The sequence below is a fragment of the Diceros bicornis genome, chromosome 23 (assembly GCF_020826845.1).
Source record: "Diceros bicornis minor isolate mBicDic1 chromosome 23, mDicBic1.mat.cur, whole genome shotgun sequence".
Taxonomy (NCBI): domain Eukaryota; kingdom Metazoa; phylum Chordata; class Mammalia; order Perissodactyla; family Rhinocerotidae; genus Diceros; species Diceros bicornis.
In genome coordinates, this window is record NC_080762.1 from 26,865,583 (window position 1) to 26,883,773 (window position 18,191).

An 18,191-nucleotide genomic window follows, 5' to 3' on the forward strand; every position below is an offset into this window, starting at 1 on the left:
CCTCCATTCTTGGTACCCTTAGAGCTTTCCTGGTCATGTGGGAGGTGCTGTGAGGGATTTAACAAGAAAGAAAGACAGACAGACACAGAAGACATGTTCCTACTCCTAAGAACCTTATAGTGTCTAGAGTAGGAAAGGATTAGTGTCAGGGCTAGTGGGAGTCATGAGGTGTGGGCTGGATATGCCCACATGAGGAATGACATTAGGGTTGTGGAGTGGTAAAGTTCCTCTTGTATTGAGAGGATAAGTAGTCTCATGAAAATGTGGTTGGAATTATTTCATAAATCATAGTTGATTTGATAAAATATAAACCTGTATATAGTTGCATCCTGCTTTAAGTCAGCCTGATATTACTTAACAGAAATCTATTTTTTTACATAAATAAGGAATTTATTTGCATTAAATAAATTCTGTGGTCTTTCTGTAAAGAACTAGTTTCCAAGGGAGTTTAGATAAATTTAGGCTTACATGCAATATTTTTCAGGGATGCTTCTATCGGGTATAGGAAAGAGGATGTATAGGTATATTTCACTATGATTTTAAAATAAGACACCCAGGGCTTGTCCCTGTCAGCTACAGCAGGGTATGATGATATGGCATCACATTCTGTTTTGAGCAATTAGGTGAGTTGTTTTGTGGCCAGAATGACTGTGAAGCATGATGCAAAGCTTGGATCTTTTGAGGCAGCAAATGCTTTTCCCATTTGTGTAGAAACTGTGGAATTAAGAAGAGGTTAAAAAATCACCCCAAACTCTAGTGGTACAGTATTACGGGCATCAGAATCTGTGTATGAATTTCCACATGAATTCCCCACTGCCCAGGGGAGGCTTTCCAGTGCAGTGGTGACAGAAACTTCCTTACTCTTCTTTGTGCCTCTCAGATTTCTACCCGTGCCTTGGGCACCCGGTTTGCCTCACCGTTGTGTGAAAGGAAGAGGCAGGAGAGAAAAAGAGGCAGAAAACCCCTTCCTCCAATCTGCATGTCCTCTCCAATTCATCCTAGACCTTAGTCTTTTCTCCCTCCTTTCCTCAGTAGAGCTGAATGTGGTTTATTAGCTCAAAAGCGTGATTTCCACAGTTCTGAGGTACTTTATGGATTTAATAGGCTTTTCTGGGTTGGTTTGGGAATTGAACCATCATGTATAATAAGGAACCTATGGAAAAATGTGTTCTGAGTTTCTCAGGCATGAACTTGAAGGAATCACTTGTCCTTTGTGTGTGTGGTGGGGGTTATTTCTTGAAAGTAATGTATTTTCTTTGATTCACATGGACTCAGTCTTTCATTTTGAAAATCTAATCAGCAAGCACATGCTAGTCTTAAATATTGGTCTGGTAAAGGATATAGAAGAAAAAAGAGGATAAGGTCCAGGCTTCAAACTATCAGTGTGGTTGGGGAAATAAAATAAACCTATATTGAGAAAAAGAAAAAAGGAAGAAATCATCAATGTGAATGTTATAAATTGTACAATAGCAATTTAGAGCAAAAGGGTGAAGGAGATGCTGAATTAAAGGTGGGAACAGAGCAAGGTGGGGTTATTCAGAGAAAACCTGCAAGCTGAATTTTGAACATAACATCCTTTCTCACCTCATGGCTGAGTCCATGTCCATGGATTGATTGAGAGAGGAGGGGAGTATAACAAGGAGAAAAAGAATTAAAGGTAGACATTAGCAAGCTATTTCTGTGGTACAGCAAGCTAATTCATTTAACTATAATAGAATTGTCTGATGAGAATTCTGTTTTCTTGTCACTTCCTCTTGGAATTACTGTGACAAGGACCACATATAGTTTTATTGTCTCAAAGTAAAGAATACAGTGATTTGTGAAACCTTAATGGTAGAACTGACAGATTCCCTCTTCCTTAGAGTCATAATTTCTTCTTTTAGTTTAAACTGAGAGGGATGTGGTTTCATTGAGCTACTCAGCATCATCGAGTGGTTGCCAGGGTACTTTGGCCCCCCCAAATTCTGAATTGCTAAGCTCTATCTTATTCTACTAGGTTTGTTTAAAATTTATATATATAGGTAGGTAGACATATAGATATGCATATATATTTATGAACGTGCTAGTGATTGGGACTATGTGTCTGGAAGTGTTCAGCATACCTTTAGTATAGATTAATAAATAAATTCTTAGGAATATAGTAAGAAAGTTGGAACATAGCGTAACATAATGATCTATGTCTTTCGTTAGAGATTAGAAAATGTAATCCTTCTTGTGCATTCATTCAAAAAAAAATTATTGAGTACCTATTATGTGCAGGCTAGTGGTACTTACTAGGGATATAGCTGTGAATGAGCAGAGCTTGTAGTCTGGTAGAGAAAATAGACATTAAACTTTTCATTAAAGAAGTAATTATTTAATTCAGGTATGAGAAGTGTTGCAACAAAAAAAACCCCCAGATGCTACCAAACCATATAACAAGGGTGCTGATCTTGACTAGGGCTGGAGGTAGATAGAGTGGTCAGTGATTAAAGCTGACACCTAAAATTTGAGAGAGTGTGGGGGCAGGGGAGAGAAGGTATACATGTAAAGAAGTAGCAGGTGTGAAGATGGGAGTCTGGTGTGTTTGAGGACTAGAAAACTGAAAGCACTGTGAGCCAGGAGGAGACTAGTGATCTGAGCCTGAGGAAGTGGGCAGGTGCCAGGTCATGTGGGCCTTCTTGCATATGTTAAGGGTTTTAGACTTTGATTTTAAAGCAATGCAATGTTATTGAAAGGTTTAATTCTGCGGAATGGCATGATCATATTTGTACTTTTTTTTAAAAAATAATTTTATTTATTTTTTTCCCCCAAAACCCTAGTAGATAGTTGTATATCATAGCTGCACATCCTTCTAGTTGCTGTATGTGGGACGTGGCCTCAGCATGGCCGGAGAAGCGGTGCGTCGGTGCGCGCCCGGGATCCGAACCTGGGCTGCCAGTAGCGGAGCGCGCGCACTTAACCGCTAAGCCACGGGGCCGGCCCAATATTTGTACTTTAAAAGGCCATTGTGGGGGCCAGCCCCGTGGCCTAGTGGTTAAGTTCGGTGCACTCCACTTCAGCAGCTTGGGTTCAGTTCCTGGGCACAGACCTACACCACTTGTTGGTGGCCATGCTGAGGCAGTGACCCACATACAAAATAGAGAAGGATTGGCACAGATGTTAGCTCAGGGCAAATCTTCCTCAAGCAAAAAAAAAAAAAAAAATCATTCTGGCTACATGAGAGAAAATGGAGGGGATGGGGACTGGGGCAGGGAGGGAACGAGTAGGTGTGAGGAGGTGAATTAAGAGACTCTTGCAGTGATGTGAGAAATGGTGGTGGCTAGGATATCTGGGGATATATATATATGATGGGGAGAAATGGATAGATTTCAGAGATATTTTGGAGATAGAATTGACAAGACTTGGTGGTTAATTGAAGGTGGAGAGTGAAGGAAAGGAAATAACCATTGCCAGTGTTTTAATAAGAGCAGCTTAATGAATAAGGGTTGCCATTTACTGAGACGGAGGGAGGAACATGTTTGGTGGGGGAAGATCATGAACTAGATTTTGGACTTGTTGATTATGAGGTGTTTATGAGACATCTACTTGGAGATATTGCATATGTGGTTGGAGATATACGTCTAGAGATCTGGATTGGGGATAATACATTTGGGAGTAGTCGGCTTAAAAGTAGTGTTTGAAACCATGACATGATGGACGTACCTGAAGAATGAGTAAGGAACGCTAAGAATTGAAGATTTGGGTAGAGGATAAAGTATCAGAGGAGACGGAGAAGAAAGAGTCAGAAAGATGAAGAAAAATCGAGAGAGTGTGGTGTCCTGTAAATCAAGGAAAAGGGAAGGGGTGGTTATTTGTGTCAAATCCTGCTGAGAGAACTGGAAGTACATCTATCAACATTGACATTATTGCTGCCATAACTAGAGTGGTTTTGATGGAGTCCTTGGGGATGAAAGCAAGATTAAAGAGTTAAATAGTGAATGCAAGATGAGGAAGTGGGAAGAGTGAACCTACACAGCTGTTGAAGAGTTTGGCCCTGAAGGGGAGATAAGAGAGAAAGATCACTAAAGAGGACTGTGGGACTCAGGGGGTTTTCTTTAATTTCTTTCTGTTCCTTTGTCCCTCCATTCCTCTGTCTCTCCTCTTCTTCCTTTCTTAAGATGAGAGAGACCTGAACATGTTTAAAGGCTGATGGGAAGGATCCTATAGAGAAGGTGAAGATACAGGAGAGAGTGGAAAAGTAAACAAGGTCAGTTTTCCTGAGAAGGCAGAGTAGATGGGATGTAGGGCATCCCCAGAGAGATGAGCCTTTGACAGGGGCAGGCGCTTTTGGCACTGCAACAGGAGGGTGGGAGAGGTCGGGTGTAGAGGATGGCAGGTCAGAGTTTCAACTTGATGGCTTCTGTTTTCACTGTCAACTAGGGGGCTAGATTTTCTCTTGAGATTATAGGATGAGTGGAGAAGATTGGAATAGTGATAAAGAGGCGAGAATGAGCAGACAGGACAGTGAGGTGTGCAGGTTGGAATTTTGGATTTATTGTAGAAATAATCTGCTTGGTTGTTTGCTTTTTGCCAAGCAGGTGTGATGAAAGTGGATGGTTGAGTTTATTGTGGTTAGGGTTCTGCTAAGTGGTTATGACAGATTTGAGTATTAAGAGTTCTAAATATAAACCAAGGGCCAGTGTTTTTTGATCATGTGCTAGGCGTTGGGAATAAAAAGATATAAGACAAAGTTTCCGTCCTAAAGGAACTTCTGTCCAGATAAGGAACCTAGACATACGTAGGTGGATATCGTGCTTTAAGAAACTGAGCCTCAGAGTGATTAAGTAACTCATCCAAGGCTGTGTAGTGGAGGAGGCTGTGTTTGGATCTAGAGAGATACTAATGTTTCATAGAGTTGTGATAAGGATTAAATGAATTACACATTTGGAACATTTAGGACTGTTAGGTACTCAGTAAGTACATCATCATCATTGGGATTATTCGTCACTTCCCTTCCTTTCCCACTGTTGCCACTGTCTTTTCATCATACCTGAATTATGGAAATAGTCTAATTTGTCTCCCTGCCTCCTTATCCTACATATTGTGACCTAGACCTGTATTCCCAAACTCTGTTTTTCATGAGACTCTCTTCAAAAATCTTAAAAAGTTTCCCCACTGTCTGACTCTCATGACCCTCAAGACCCTTCATAACCTTGCCCTAACGTCTCGCTTTAATCCCTCTGCTTTCATAGAGGTGCCCTCTATTCTAGCTCTATTGGCCTACTGAATACTCCCTGTATACCTCATAATCCCTCCTCTTTCACTCCTTGATCATTTTATTCTCCCATTTTAGAATCCTCTTCCCTCTGTCAGTATAGGGCTTAGTTCAAATCCCACTTCCTCATGAACTCTTTCCTAATTTCCCCCAACTACACTGGTATCTTTTTCAGCTGAACTATTCCACACATTGACCACTCATACAGGCTATACTGTATTGATTTTTTAAATAGCCAGTCGTGTGTTTATGAAGATTCAACTTAAGTAACTGATTACACTTAGCCAACTTAGAGCAGTTCAGGTAGGCAGCAAGGTAGCTAGGTGAAAGAACATATACACTTTCTTACTAGGTGCCAGACATTGTGCTAAGTGACTAACATGTTATTTCATTTAATAGGGTACTGGTAGGACTCATGATTATGAAACTGAACCTCAGAGATGTTACCTCAGCTGCCTGTGATTACTAGCTAGTGACCCAGGCTTGTCTGACTCCTTAGGCTGTGCTCTATTTAAGAAGTAATAATAGACATTTTCTTCTATGGCTGATATTGCTCTGAAAGCAATTCTAAGAAAGGGACTTTTAAAATGATTTTTTTAATTCACTATTTCAAAAGCAAACATTCATTTGGATGCATCTTTTAATGAGATCACAAAACTAAGCCACAGAGAGAGTAACCGTCCCAAAATGAACATCAGAGATATTTTAAAACAAGAATTCTGCCATTAAGCCCTCCTTCCTTCTTTTCCCACCCCACATGCCTGATCAGTTCTTTTCTAGAGTTATCACTCTTTCTCTTTTATTACTCACACTAGGTGATTCCTTGTCTATATGTCTCTGGGGAGGTTCTTGAAGCCCCAGTGTTGATAGCGTTCCCTTATACTTTTTGTATCCTTAAAACTCCAGGATTCTTGTACTACCTGGTAAATAGTAGGAGTTAAATAACTTTTAAAGAATGAAGGATAAGCAGGACTTAGTTCTTTGCTTGGGGCAAAAGGGAAAGGAAATAGAAAGGGTCAAATAATTTAGCAACTTGGATTTATTATTTGCATAGTGTGAGTTTCATTATTGAAATGATCTGTGGAAAGCGTAGTCTTCTTCTGGGTGCAAACTATTTGGGTATAAACTTGATGTGTCACATTTTCTTGTGGATTGTAAGATTTTTGAACCAAAAATTGCCCAGAAGATGAAACTAAATGTTTTGTGATCATTTATCTACCAGATTAAAAAAATTATGTAAATAATATATAGTCAGTGTAGAAAAATTTAAACAGTGTAAAAGAGGCAAAAATAAAATAAAAATCACCATATTTCCATTATTCAGAGATAACCATTGCTACATTTTGGTGAATAGCTTTCCAGAATTTTTTCCTTGGCATCAAAAGTAAGAAATATGACATGCACACAATTTGGGCCTAAGTAGTTGAGATTGTTCTATAGAAGCAAGTACTTATTTAAGAAGCAAAGATTTTCTTCCTGTCCAAGTGAACTTGGTAGCAATAAATGTTAGCTGCTATTGTTTTATTACAGTTATTATTATTAATAACATCATTATTTGATTATATAAAAATGTTAAAATGCTTATAATAAATGTTTAAATTAATTTTATAAGGTTTTTTGCCTCAAGTTGTTGTTTGGGAAGTCTAAAAATACTCACATTGTATTTTTCTGTTTTTGTTGTTGTTACAGAATACTTCAGAGAGTCATAATTGTGCCAGAAGTCTCTTAATGTCAGATAGAATGCAAATAGTCGTGATTCTGTCTGAGTTTTTTAATTCCACGTGGCAGAAGGCAAATTGTGCAAGTAAGTAATTCTTTCATCTTCATGGTGCAGTTCTGGTTCAATAGCATAGATGTCACGTTTTAGTGAATTTTGAAATCTTTGAGGCTAGATAATACTTTTTATTACTAAGTTTAAATGCTCTGTGATTAGCATCATGGTTTATTACTGGGGACTATTGGGGCAAACATTGAGAGGCAGAAAAGCGTAGCAGTTACCAGCGTGAGCTTTGCAGTCAGGCAGATCTGGGCTTGGTTCTAAGTTCTGCCGCTTACTAGCCCTAACGTACCAGCTGTCAGACCTTGGGCAGGTAACTTTGCCTCTTGGAACTTCAGTTTCCTCGTGTGTAAATTGGTGGTAATAATGGAACCTACCTCATACGATTATTTTGGGGATTAAATGAAATAAATTGTTTAACGCACTCAGGACCTGGCACATAGTTAATGTTTTAGAAATGTTAACTGTTTAATATAATCATAATTATGTTGTTTATTATCATAATCTGTCATATGCAGGGGGGAGGTGATAACATCTGTTCTTCCAGTTTTGCGAGTTTGTGTATATTTGTATAATAAAATGAGATCTATTTTCAGGCATTTTTTGGAAAAATTAAAATCACTGTTTCAATTTAGAAGTGTTTTGAATACCAGCTATGTACCAGTTCTTGTTTTCCATGCCTTGTAATTTAGTGAGGGAGAAAGTTATATTTACAGTATAACCAAAGGCAGACAAATAAGTGCTTTAATAAACTTATGGAGTCCTTGGGGGAAGTAGAAAATAAATCGAATTGGGGAGGATTTGAAATGACTTCCTGGAAGAGGTGCCTTTTGATCCTTTATGACTGGGCATGATTTCAATAAGTAGAGATAAGAGGAAGGACATTAGAGATAGAGAGCTGTCACAAACAGAGGCCCAGAGGTGTAAAAGAGTAGTAGATGTTCCAGGGTTCTGGAAGCACAATGGGAGATAAAGTTGGAAAGGGAAACTAGGACCTTGACTGATATAGTAGTTTTATCACTTATGCCAACTATTTTCATACTGCTTAGGACACGAGCATATTACTAAGAAATAGTTATATACTATAGTATCTTGGGGATTTTCAACACACACAGAATATTAAAGGCAATGAGAAGTATGGCAGGTTAAAAAAATTGTTTTTTTAACATCATTGGACCTAGCACTTTCCAAGCGTTTCTTTTCTTTTTTTTTTTTGACTACAAAGATTCATATTATCATGGAGCCCCACTGGAAGAGGAAGAGAGTGACCAGTGAGGAAGTTATTATAATAGTTTAGGCAAGAAGCAAAAAAAACATGAAGTAGGGCATGGACTGTGGAAATAGAAAGGACAGGATGGATTAAGAATCTGTGTGTATGTGTGAGTCATTAAGGAACTTAACATTTCTAAGGACTTGTTTTTTTGTTTAGTTCATATGAAGAAAAACTGTAAATGGGAAAAAGACTCCCTGCTAAGTTTCTTTTCCTTTGCAGTATACCATGGTATATTGAAAACAGTCATGCATCACGTAATGACGTTTTGGTCAATGATGGACCTCGTATACAATGGTGGTCCCATAAGCTTAGTACCTTATAGCCTAGGTGCGTAGTAGGCTATGCTATCTAGATTTGTGTAAATACTGTAGGGGAGGAAGACATTTTTCTCCACCCTTCTAGGTTCTTCTGGTTGGTCTAAGAATTAAATTGACATGAGACAGATTAACAGGAGAAAAACAAAAGTTTAATAACATGTATACATGGGAGAAACCCAGGAAAACCAAGTAACTTGCCAAAATGGCCCAAGCCCTCACCTTAAATACTCAGCTCAAGACAGAAGATGATGTTAGAGGTGGAGAAGGTCAGGGACTTCAAAGAGAAGGAAAGCAATTCACAGATAGGTGAAAAGGAGCAAACGTTTGGAAAACAAGTGTTTGGCCACGCAGAAACAGAAGAACACAGAGAGGAGCCCAACAAACAGGCTTTTCTAGGTTCCTCCCTGTCTACCACCAAGTTCATGTTATGGTAAGGTGATAGCTCACGTCCTGAGGTTTTTTTAATCTGAATTCTTTTAGGCAGTTAAGGGGGAGGTGACAAGAAAAACTTTCTGAGTCTTTTGTTTCTTAAGAATAATCAACCTGAAATAATCCTCATGTTAAAGAGAGACGTTTTGAGGTGGCAACTTTTGTTCCCCTTCAGTACACTCTATGATGTTCACATAATGACGAAATCGCCTAATGGTGTATTTCTCAGAGCGTATCGCTGTTAAGCAATGCATGACTGTGTTGATTCTTTTAATTTTGTCTCTATTAATTCTAATTTTATGGTAATTTGAACAGAGGTTGGCTAATAGCTTTTTTTTAAAAAGCAAAACCTTTACTTTTTTGGAGTAAAAATTTCTAGTGTAAATATGATAGGACAGAGTTTGCTTAACCTATATAGGAGAACTATATTTTAAACCCTTTAGGAAAAGCCATTGGTATAGAAAAAAATATGTTAATTACAAATAATTTAAAATCAGTTAATTAGGATAAGTGGGCTATGTATTGGGGTTCACTTCTTTGGACTGATTTGACTTAATTTATATACTTTAGAGGTAAAGCATCTCTTCTTTAAAAGGTGTTTTGTAACAAAGACTTCACTAATTCAAAGTAGCTTTCTTCTCCAGTTAGTTAAAGAAAAAAGGAAACATTTTGCTGCATATTTACTCAATATGGTAGGTATAAAACTCTTCAGAATAAATTCTTACGGTATTTAGTTTTTGTATGAAGCACATCCTATCTTGAAAATATTCCTTGATTGAACTTCTTCTGAAGAACAAGTGAAATGCTTACTTCCTAATTAAAATTAATTTGTCCAAGACATATGGTCAGTGAAAGAAGCAAGGTGGAGAGAAGTATGACATCTTTGGGGAGTTAGATAGCTGAGTGGGCAGGGAAGAAAGGAAGACTTGGTTTTCATTCTACTTATGTTTGTACCTTTAGATTTTATGCCATATGCATTTAATACCTATTCAAAAATACATAAAATTTAAAAAATTTTAACAGAATGTCCAAATCTAGAGTATTTATATGTTAGATATAGTCAGAGAGATTGATATTTTCTTTTCCAGGGTTATGCATTAAAAAAAATCATCTTCCTTTCATTGTTTCATTCACATTTGAAAATTTCATCATAATTTATATTCTACATTTTAAATGGAAATAAAGTAGTTTTATAAATTTGTACTTGTCTGGGCCAGCCCCCTGGCATAGCGGTTAAGTGCGTGCACTCCGCTGCTGGCGGCCTGGGTTCAGATCGCGGGCGTGCACCGACCGACTGCTTGTCAGGCCCTGTTGTGGCGGCGCCCCACGTAAAGTGGAGGAAGATGGGCATGGGTGTTAGCCCAGGGCCGGTCTTCCTCGGCAAAAAGAGGAAGATCAGGGCTGATCTTCCTCACACACACACACAAAAATTATACTTCTCAGCTGTTTTCTCTTGGGCATTCTACAATAATCATCTTAACTAGAATTAAATAATCTTTAATGAATTACCTGAATGCACTCCTATTTATGCTTTCTGCAAATCTATTTAATAAAGATAATGTGAACATTTTCTGGAAAATTTAAAGAATTGTTCAAATAACTTTAAAAATTTTACCAAAATTTCAGAAAGCATTCTTACTTGAGCCTGATAGTCTTCTCTTACAAGGTAGTGAGAAAAGAAATTTAAAGGAAGGAAAAAATAAGGAACTAAAAAAAGTAACAAGTCATCAGTTAAATAATATTTCTCAGTTTCATAGCCCTTGTCTCATTTGAGCTTCACAGTAAGCCCTGTGAGGTGGAATGAGGGCTCAGAGAGTGTAAATGAACTGCAGATCAATAGTCGAGAACTAAATTCAAAAGGCTTTAAGATTGTTCATCTGAATAGACAATGTTCACAAGTTAATGCCTAATTTTGTTTCTTAAAGTGCTGTTTGACAAGTTCGTTGCACAGTCTCCATTTTAAGAAATATAAATACACTGTAATTAGCCTTACAAAAGTTTAACATTTATGCTATATACATGTTTAATATTATGGAAAACCTAATCTTTTACTAAAAATATAAATGTAAAATGCTCTAATTTTTTCTGAAGACTGATCAATACTACATCAAGTTAAAACTAGATAATGTGAAAAAAATTTGTTTTAGTAGAGTTGCACATTTTCTAATGTTAACCCTCTGCAGTGATCAAGCATCAGGCATCAGGTTCTGATGCAGTTGCATCTCTAACCACCAGATCTATTAAACCACTAATTTCATGAGATCCTCACTCTTTTATTTCCTTAATGAATGATGCTAAAGGCTTCTCTTTACTTTTGCACTTAAAAGAAAATCCATTTCCCACCTATCTAGTCATTGTTTTTTAAATCATTGGCTTTTAGAAACATGTAAAAGAATACAAGAGTTGTTTACTCTTTTAATAAAATGGAAGAAGACAGTCATATCACACTATAATTTTAAATAGATTATGCCCAGTCAGAAGTTTGCCTAGGATATAGTCATTTTGCATTGTAGGAGACCAGAATATCCAACCCCAAAATATGACTGCAGGAGACCAGAATATGCCACCCCAAAATATGCCTCTTTGGCATAAAGATTATTTTGAGCTGATTATTTCCAGAAACAGCAGACACAGGAGAAGCTCTGAAAACCATTTTGTAAGGGAACCATTTTGTATGAAATGTATAAAAGTAACCATTTTGTAAGGGAAATTTATATTTATAAAGGAAATTTCCGTTTGTAAAGTGTCTCCCTGTCTATACCAGGAAGAGACGGATGACTCTAAATCACGAGAGAATTTTATAAATGGAGAAGGCGGGAAGGGGTAACAAACCTTACCCTTGTTTACCATGCTTTTCCTAGTCACTTCCCCATAACTGGCCTTCCCTATATTCTTCTTTCTTTGTCTTTAGCTGAAGATGGTATTTAAGCCTGAGTTCTAAGCCACCTCTTTGAGTTACTCATTTTCCCTGTGTATCTTCCATGTATAAGATGTGCAAGTTAATAAACTTCTGGGTTTTTTTCTCCTGTTAATCTTTCTTTTGTTACAGGGGCCCCAGCTGAGAACTTAGAAGAGTAGAGGGAAAATTATTTTTCCTCTCCTACAGTATGTACATGAAAATCACAGTATATAGATGAAAATCACAATATAAATATTCAAAAAAAATTTCTAGATTATTTGCCTTTTTAAACACAAAAAATCAGTTTTCTCAGAGCTCGTGTGAAATTGTTAAATGCAAGCCGCTAAACCATTTGTCTCAGTTACGTTTTTGTGATGATCTAGTTACTAAATTTGCAAATACGCAGCTGATAAGTGATGCCAGGGATAGAATCTTTAATGGTAAATAATATGGAGTTCATTCAGTCTGGTACCTAAAACATAAAATGGGAAGGAAAAAAATTACAAAGGAAGAATAAAAACTACTGATGTGTTTTAAAAATTTGTTTTTAACTGAAACTTAAACCAATATGTTATCCATTTTGTAGAAATATATCTTTTGATATAAATTGACTGACTATTCCTTTTTTATCTTCTATGCTAACAAATGTAAAACTATAATTATATAGATAAAAATCTTTTAAAGTGAATTTAAGAAACTATTAGAACTTTTTAAAAAGAATATTATTAAAAAACATAAAAATGTAAAAATATAAAAGCTAAAATACTGTTAAAAAAACATTATTAAAATTACTACACTGCCAAAAACCACCGTTCTTTCTACTTGGTCTAGCTGTGGGTTGGCACCTAGTCTCTGCAGTTATTAGTTGATGAAAGGAAGGCTAGAAACCCAATAAAAGAGAGAGTGCCATCCCTGTACCACTCCCATCACTTTTATCTTTAGAATTCCTGTGTCTTTGAATGATATTAGCCTTGGTAGGAAACAAGTTTTTGGAAATTGAAGGAGACTCAAACAAAGTGTTAAGAGCTCAGTCTTTCCGTTAACATGGAAACCAGTTCTTCTGGAGAATGACTGCTAAGAAGTAAAGAAAATATATCAAAAATTTCTCCTGTGCAGAATTATAAAGCTGTTATCAGAAGTATATTATTGACATGGAGATAGCCTTGCTATTGAGATGCTTCTTGGTTATCTTATGCATATGACAGTTGAATAATTTAGCAGAGTGACCAGATTTGATGAGACTGTGGGTTGTTTATTGGTAGTGTTTTGGTTCTTTGTTTTTTTTTTCTTTTTCAACTTTATTGAGATATAATTATTGTGTAAATTTAAGGTGTACAGTGTGTTGATTTGATGCACTTACATATTGCAAAGTGATTAACACCATAGTGTTAAGTAATACCTCCATCATGTCACATAATTGCCACTTCTTTTTTGTGATGTGAGCATTTAAGATTTACTCTCTTAGCAACTTTCAAGTATATAATACAGTATTGTTAACTACAGTCACCATGCTGTACATTAGATCCCCAGAACTTACTCATCTTTTAACTGGAGGTTTGTCTCTTTGACCAACTTCTCCCCATTTCCCCCACCACCTATCCCCTGGCACTCACCATTCTTCTCTCTATTTCTATGAGTTCAGCTCATAGTTGACTGTATATGTGAGACTTTATTTCTGGACTCCATTGTGTTCCATTGGTCTCCTTTCCTGTGATGGATCAATCTTCCCTGGTTGATGCAACTCCCAGGGAGGGGATTTATGACAATTGAGTTTCTTTTGGAGGATCTGTCTTTAAACAGATAAGGGGAACTCACAGAAAGCCTCTCTTTGCATTTGTTGTTTCTCAAGTGCCTTCAGGTCAAAATAATCCTTATGGCAAAAGGGCATATTTTAGAAAGGCGTATTCTGCCATCCTTCACTTATTATGTCTTTTTTTTTGGTGAGGAAGATTGGCCCTGAGCTGACATCCGTGCCCATCTTCCTGTACTTTATATGGGACGCCTGCCACAGCATGGCTTGATAAGCAGTGCGTAGGTCTGCACCTGGGATCCGAACCTGTAAACCCTAGGCAGCAGAAGTGGAGTGCGAGAATTTAACCACTATGCCACTGGGCTAGCAACTTATTAGGTCTTGATTCTTTTCTTTCTTTCTTTTCTTTTTTTTGTGAGGAAGATTAGCCCTGGGCTAACATCTGTGCCATCTTCCTCTACTTTACATGGGACGCCGCCACAGCATGGCTTGACAAGCAGTGCGTCAGTGCGCACTTGGGATCCAAACCTTCGAACCCCAGGCTGCCACAGTGGAGCACGCCCACTTAAGCGCTGTGCCACCGGGCTGGCCCCTGCCTTGATTCTTTAAAAATCAATAATAGGGCCGGCCCCGTGGCTTGGTGGTTGGGTGCGCTCGCTCCGCTGCTGGCTGCCTGGGTTCGGATCCCGGGCACACACCGACGCACTGCTTCTCCGGCCATGCTGAGGCTGCGTCCCACATACAGCAACTAGAATGAAGTGCAGCCATGATATACAACTATCTACTGGGGATTTGGGGGAAAATAAATAAATAAAATTATTAAAAAAAAATCAATAATAAAATTTAATGGTTAGCCAGAAGGTCAATTAACCACAACCCCTCTTTCTTGTATTTTATCTACATGGTAAAGTACTAACCTTTAGACTCACTTATTTGTATCTTATAATTTGAAATGTCTTAGTTTTCATACTTATTAAACTTAATTATGTTGTTCAGGTACAAGTTCCCACAGTTTCTATTTTCTGAAGCTTACCCTGTTTTCCAGAAATTGGTGACCATCTCTGTTGTTTTCTATAAAACTAGTTTTGCCAAACAGCAGAGATCTTTAGGCAAACTCCTAATAGATGCCAAGTACTTCATCTAAAGATGCATAATTCCTGTTATGATAATTTAGTAGGTTTCCATGTAAGGTCTTAACTTGAATCTTTAACACCTTTAAGAATGCCTCTTGAGCTGATGCTTGAGCCCTCACTGAGAAAGAAGCTATGCTAATCTGTCCTTGATGAGGCTGCATTGATTATCTGAAATGAGGAACATTCATAATGACCACTTCTCTTAGGGCTTATAGGAAGCTTTATTATTACTAATATTCCTTAACTTACTAATTTCTAAAAGATATAGCTTCTCACTGCTTATAACCTATGCTCCCAATTCCTGCAAAAGGATAAAAGAGGAATTTTACTGGAGTTCCTTTGTTTTAAGTCAGAAAGTCAGGGCTCTTTAATAATGAAGACGTTTTTAACCCCATTATATAAATGATCTCCTTTGTGCTTTATAATACCACTGTCTCATGATCATTGGAACAATTTTTGATGGTACTGCACTGGTGTAGGACTTAACAAGATGACCAGTCTGTATTAGCATTTAGTTTAATTTTCAAATAATTCAAAGTGAAAAGGAATGGCTATCAGTAAAATAGAAGAGATTAATTTCTTTTTGCTGTTCAGAGAAGCTTCATTTATGTTACTTTTTTCTTGTATTTGTTTTTATTTTTCATAATTATTCTATAAATTACTTTTTATAAAGAAATTATTTCAATTACATACTTTGTATAGAAGAAATTGCCATTACTCTCTTGTATTCCTGTGCTTTATACTGCTTTTGTAAGCGATGCAGGGACACACACACCCTTTTATCCCTATATTGTGTATGTCAGTTGCCGTGACATGGCTCATTATAACACAGATGTACTATTGCTGTGGATGAAATTGTATTCCCTCTATCCCTGCAAAATGTTAACTACAAAAACTGAAAACCTGTTCAATCTTATTAGCCCAGTATGCTAATATTCTGCATATTTGTAGTTGTGTTTGTTTTTATTTATAATATACTCTGCCTCACTCGTGAAAGGATTCAAGACTACTTTGTGATTATATTAAACCAAGATTAAGAGGGGTTTATGTTATATTTTTTTAAAAAAAGAATTTAGTGTGAATTTTTTGAAAGCTGACTGATCGAGTAACATTTTTAAATAATAAAGAAAAAATGGAGGGCCGGCCCCGTGGCTTAGCGGTTGAGTGCACGCGCTCCGCTGCTGGCGGCCCGGGTTCGGATCCCGGGCGCGCACTGACGCACCGCTTCTCTGGCCATGCTGAGGCCACGTCCCACATACAGCAACTAGAAGGATGTGCAGCTATGACATACAACTATCTACTGGGGCTTTGGGGGAAAAATAAATAAATAAATAAAATTTAAAAAAAAAAAAGAAAAAATGGTATATTAAGAGAATACTTAATTGAGAGTCTGGAAAGTGTATTTTATATTTTAATGCCTTACTAACTTGATGTATGATCCTCAGTATATCACTTTATTTCTCTGGCTGCTTCCTACTGTGTGAAGTGATCCCTCAGATTTTTAAATGATAAGGTGAACAGTCAGAATGGGAGTTGAATTCTTGAGACGATAAAGCTTCAGAGAATGTAGAGTACGTAAGTTCAGAGAGGGAAAGACTCTAGGAATAGGTTCATCAGCAGGGCCCCGTGTGTACCAGGTGCAGACCAAGCCCTGAACCAGGGGCCTGTGTGAGGGGGGATGGGGCTGAGTTTCCAGCTCAGCTTCTGGATGCAGAAAGGAGTTGTTTTTTTTTTTTTCTTTTTTGCTGAGGAAGATTCCCCCTGACCTAACATCCGTTGCCACTCTTCCTCTTTTTCTATGTGAGTTGCTGCCACAGCATGGCCACTGACAGGTGGGTGGTATAGGCCTGCTCCTGGGAACCGAACCTGGGCCGCTGAAGCGGAGCGCATCAAACTTAACCACTAGGCCACTGGGGCTGGCCCAGAAAGGAGTCTTAATGTGCTAGTTGCCACCCTGTTCACCAGGTTAAGTTTCATCTCAGTTGCCAACACTGGTCAGTTGGTAGTGACCACCACATCCCTGTGTGGTGTAAGACATCCAGGGTACTGGAGGGAAGAGCGGTGGCAGATACTTGTGGACTCCGAGTATTGAACTTTAATGGTTTAGAATGTGGATGTGACTATTTTATTTATTTTGCCATGTTTGAAAGTGTAGGCTCAGAAATCAGACTGAGTAAAAATTCTAGGTTTTCCTTTCACTTTCCAGTTTTGTGATCTTGGGCAACTTCCTTAATTCCTCTAAGCCTCTGCCTTATTTAGAAAGTGGAAATAATGATAGTTCTTGCCTCATAGGATTGTTCTAAGAATTAAATCAGTAAATGTGTTTAAAGTACAAGCACAGCACTTGGAACACAGCAAGTACTCAGGTAGCGTTAGCTTTCATTGTCGTGATTGTCGTTTGTCATAGAAGATGCACATCTCACAGTGCGTTGTATCCTAGTGTCTACTGTAGGGGAGGAAAAAAATATTTTTCCTCTACCCATTTTAGGTTCTCTGACTGAGACTCTGTAAATTATATCCAAAGACAGATTAACAAGAGAAAAACAAACCAAAGTTTATTAATGTGTGCTTTGTGCATGTACACATGGGAGCACCCAATGATGAGTAACCCAAAGGGATGGTTAGAACCTGGGCTTATATACCATCTTAGGCTAATCAAAGGAAGAGGGATTGGGGCTTCTGCATAGAGGAGGCAAGTTACCGGAAGGTGGTCTGGAAAAGTATGGTAAACGAGAGGGTTGTTTAATAAGCACATTTAATATGCACATTTAAATTAGAGCCTTCTCCATTGGTAAGAATTGTTTAGAGTCCTCCTCTACCTTTTACATGAGAGGGATATCCTTACAAATGGAAATTTCCTCTATAAATGTAAATTTTATTTACAAAATGAAAACTTGTGCCCCGTTTTTACAGCCCCCCACCCTGCATCTATCTGCTATTTCTCAATGGCCTTTAGCTCAAAATAATCTGTATGCCAAAGAGGCATGTTTTGAGGTGGCGTATTCTGGTACTCTTCACTACCTGTTCAGTCTGTCTCTTATCCATTGATTCTTTCTATTTGTGTTGCCACCTTTCTCCTGGATAATTGCAATATCCTCCTATCCTCCTCTCCCAGTTGAGAGAGATCATATTAGATGGCACTGAGTGGGTATGATATACAGCTATCGGTTGAAATTAAGGGGTCAAGAATAGCGTTGAGTACTAGAGAATAGAAAATATTTGGAACATCCCTTGGTAGGGCATCTACAAGGATTGTTTTGTGGCCCTGAGATTAGAATTTGAATTGAATCCCTTCATTATAACTTTAGAATTTTCTATAATAGTGTTCTACAACCAGAACTGGAAGTAGAGAAAGCAAAAGGAGGCTGTCCAGGGTG

At 37.8% G+C, this 18,191-nt stretch overlaps 1 protein-coding gene across 1 annotated transcript in view; it reads left to right on the top strand.

Annotated features, from left to right (window-relative positions):
* OSTM1 (osteoclastogenesis associated transmembrane protein 1) overlaps positions 1–18,191 on the top strand; it is a 33,092-nt gene that overhangs the window by 1,230 nt on the left and 13,671 nt on the right. Inside the window, exon 2 of the mRNA XM_058566515.1 lies at positions 6,926–7,040. Coding sequence (XP_058422498.1) covers positions 6,926–7,040 — 115 coding nt within the window. The remainder of the gene's footprint in view (positions 1–6,925; positions 7,041–18,191) is intronic.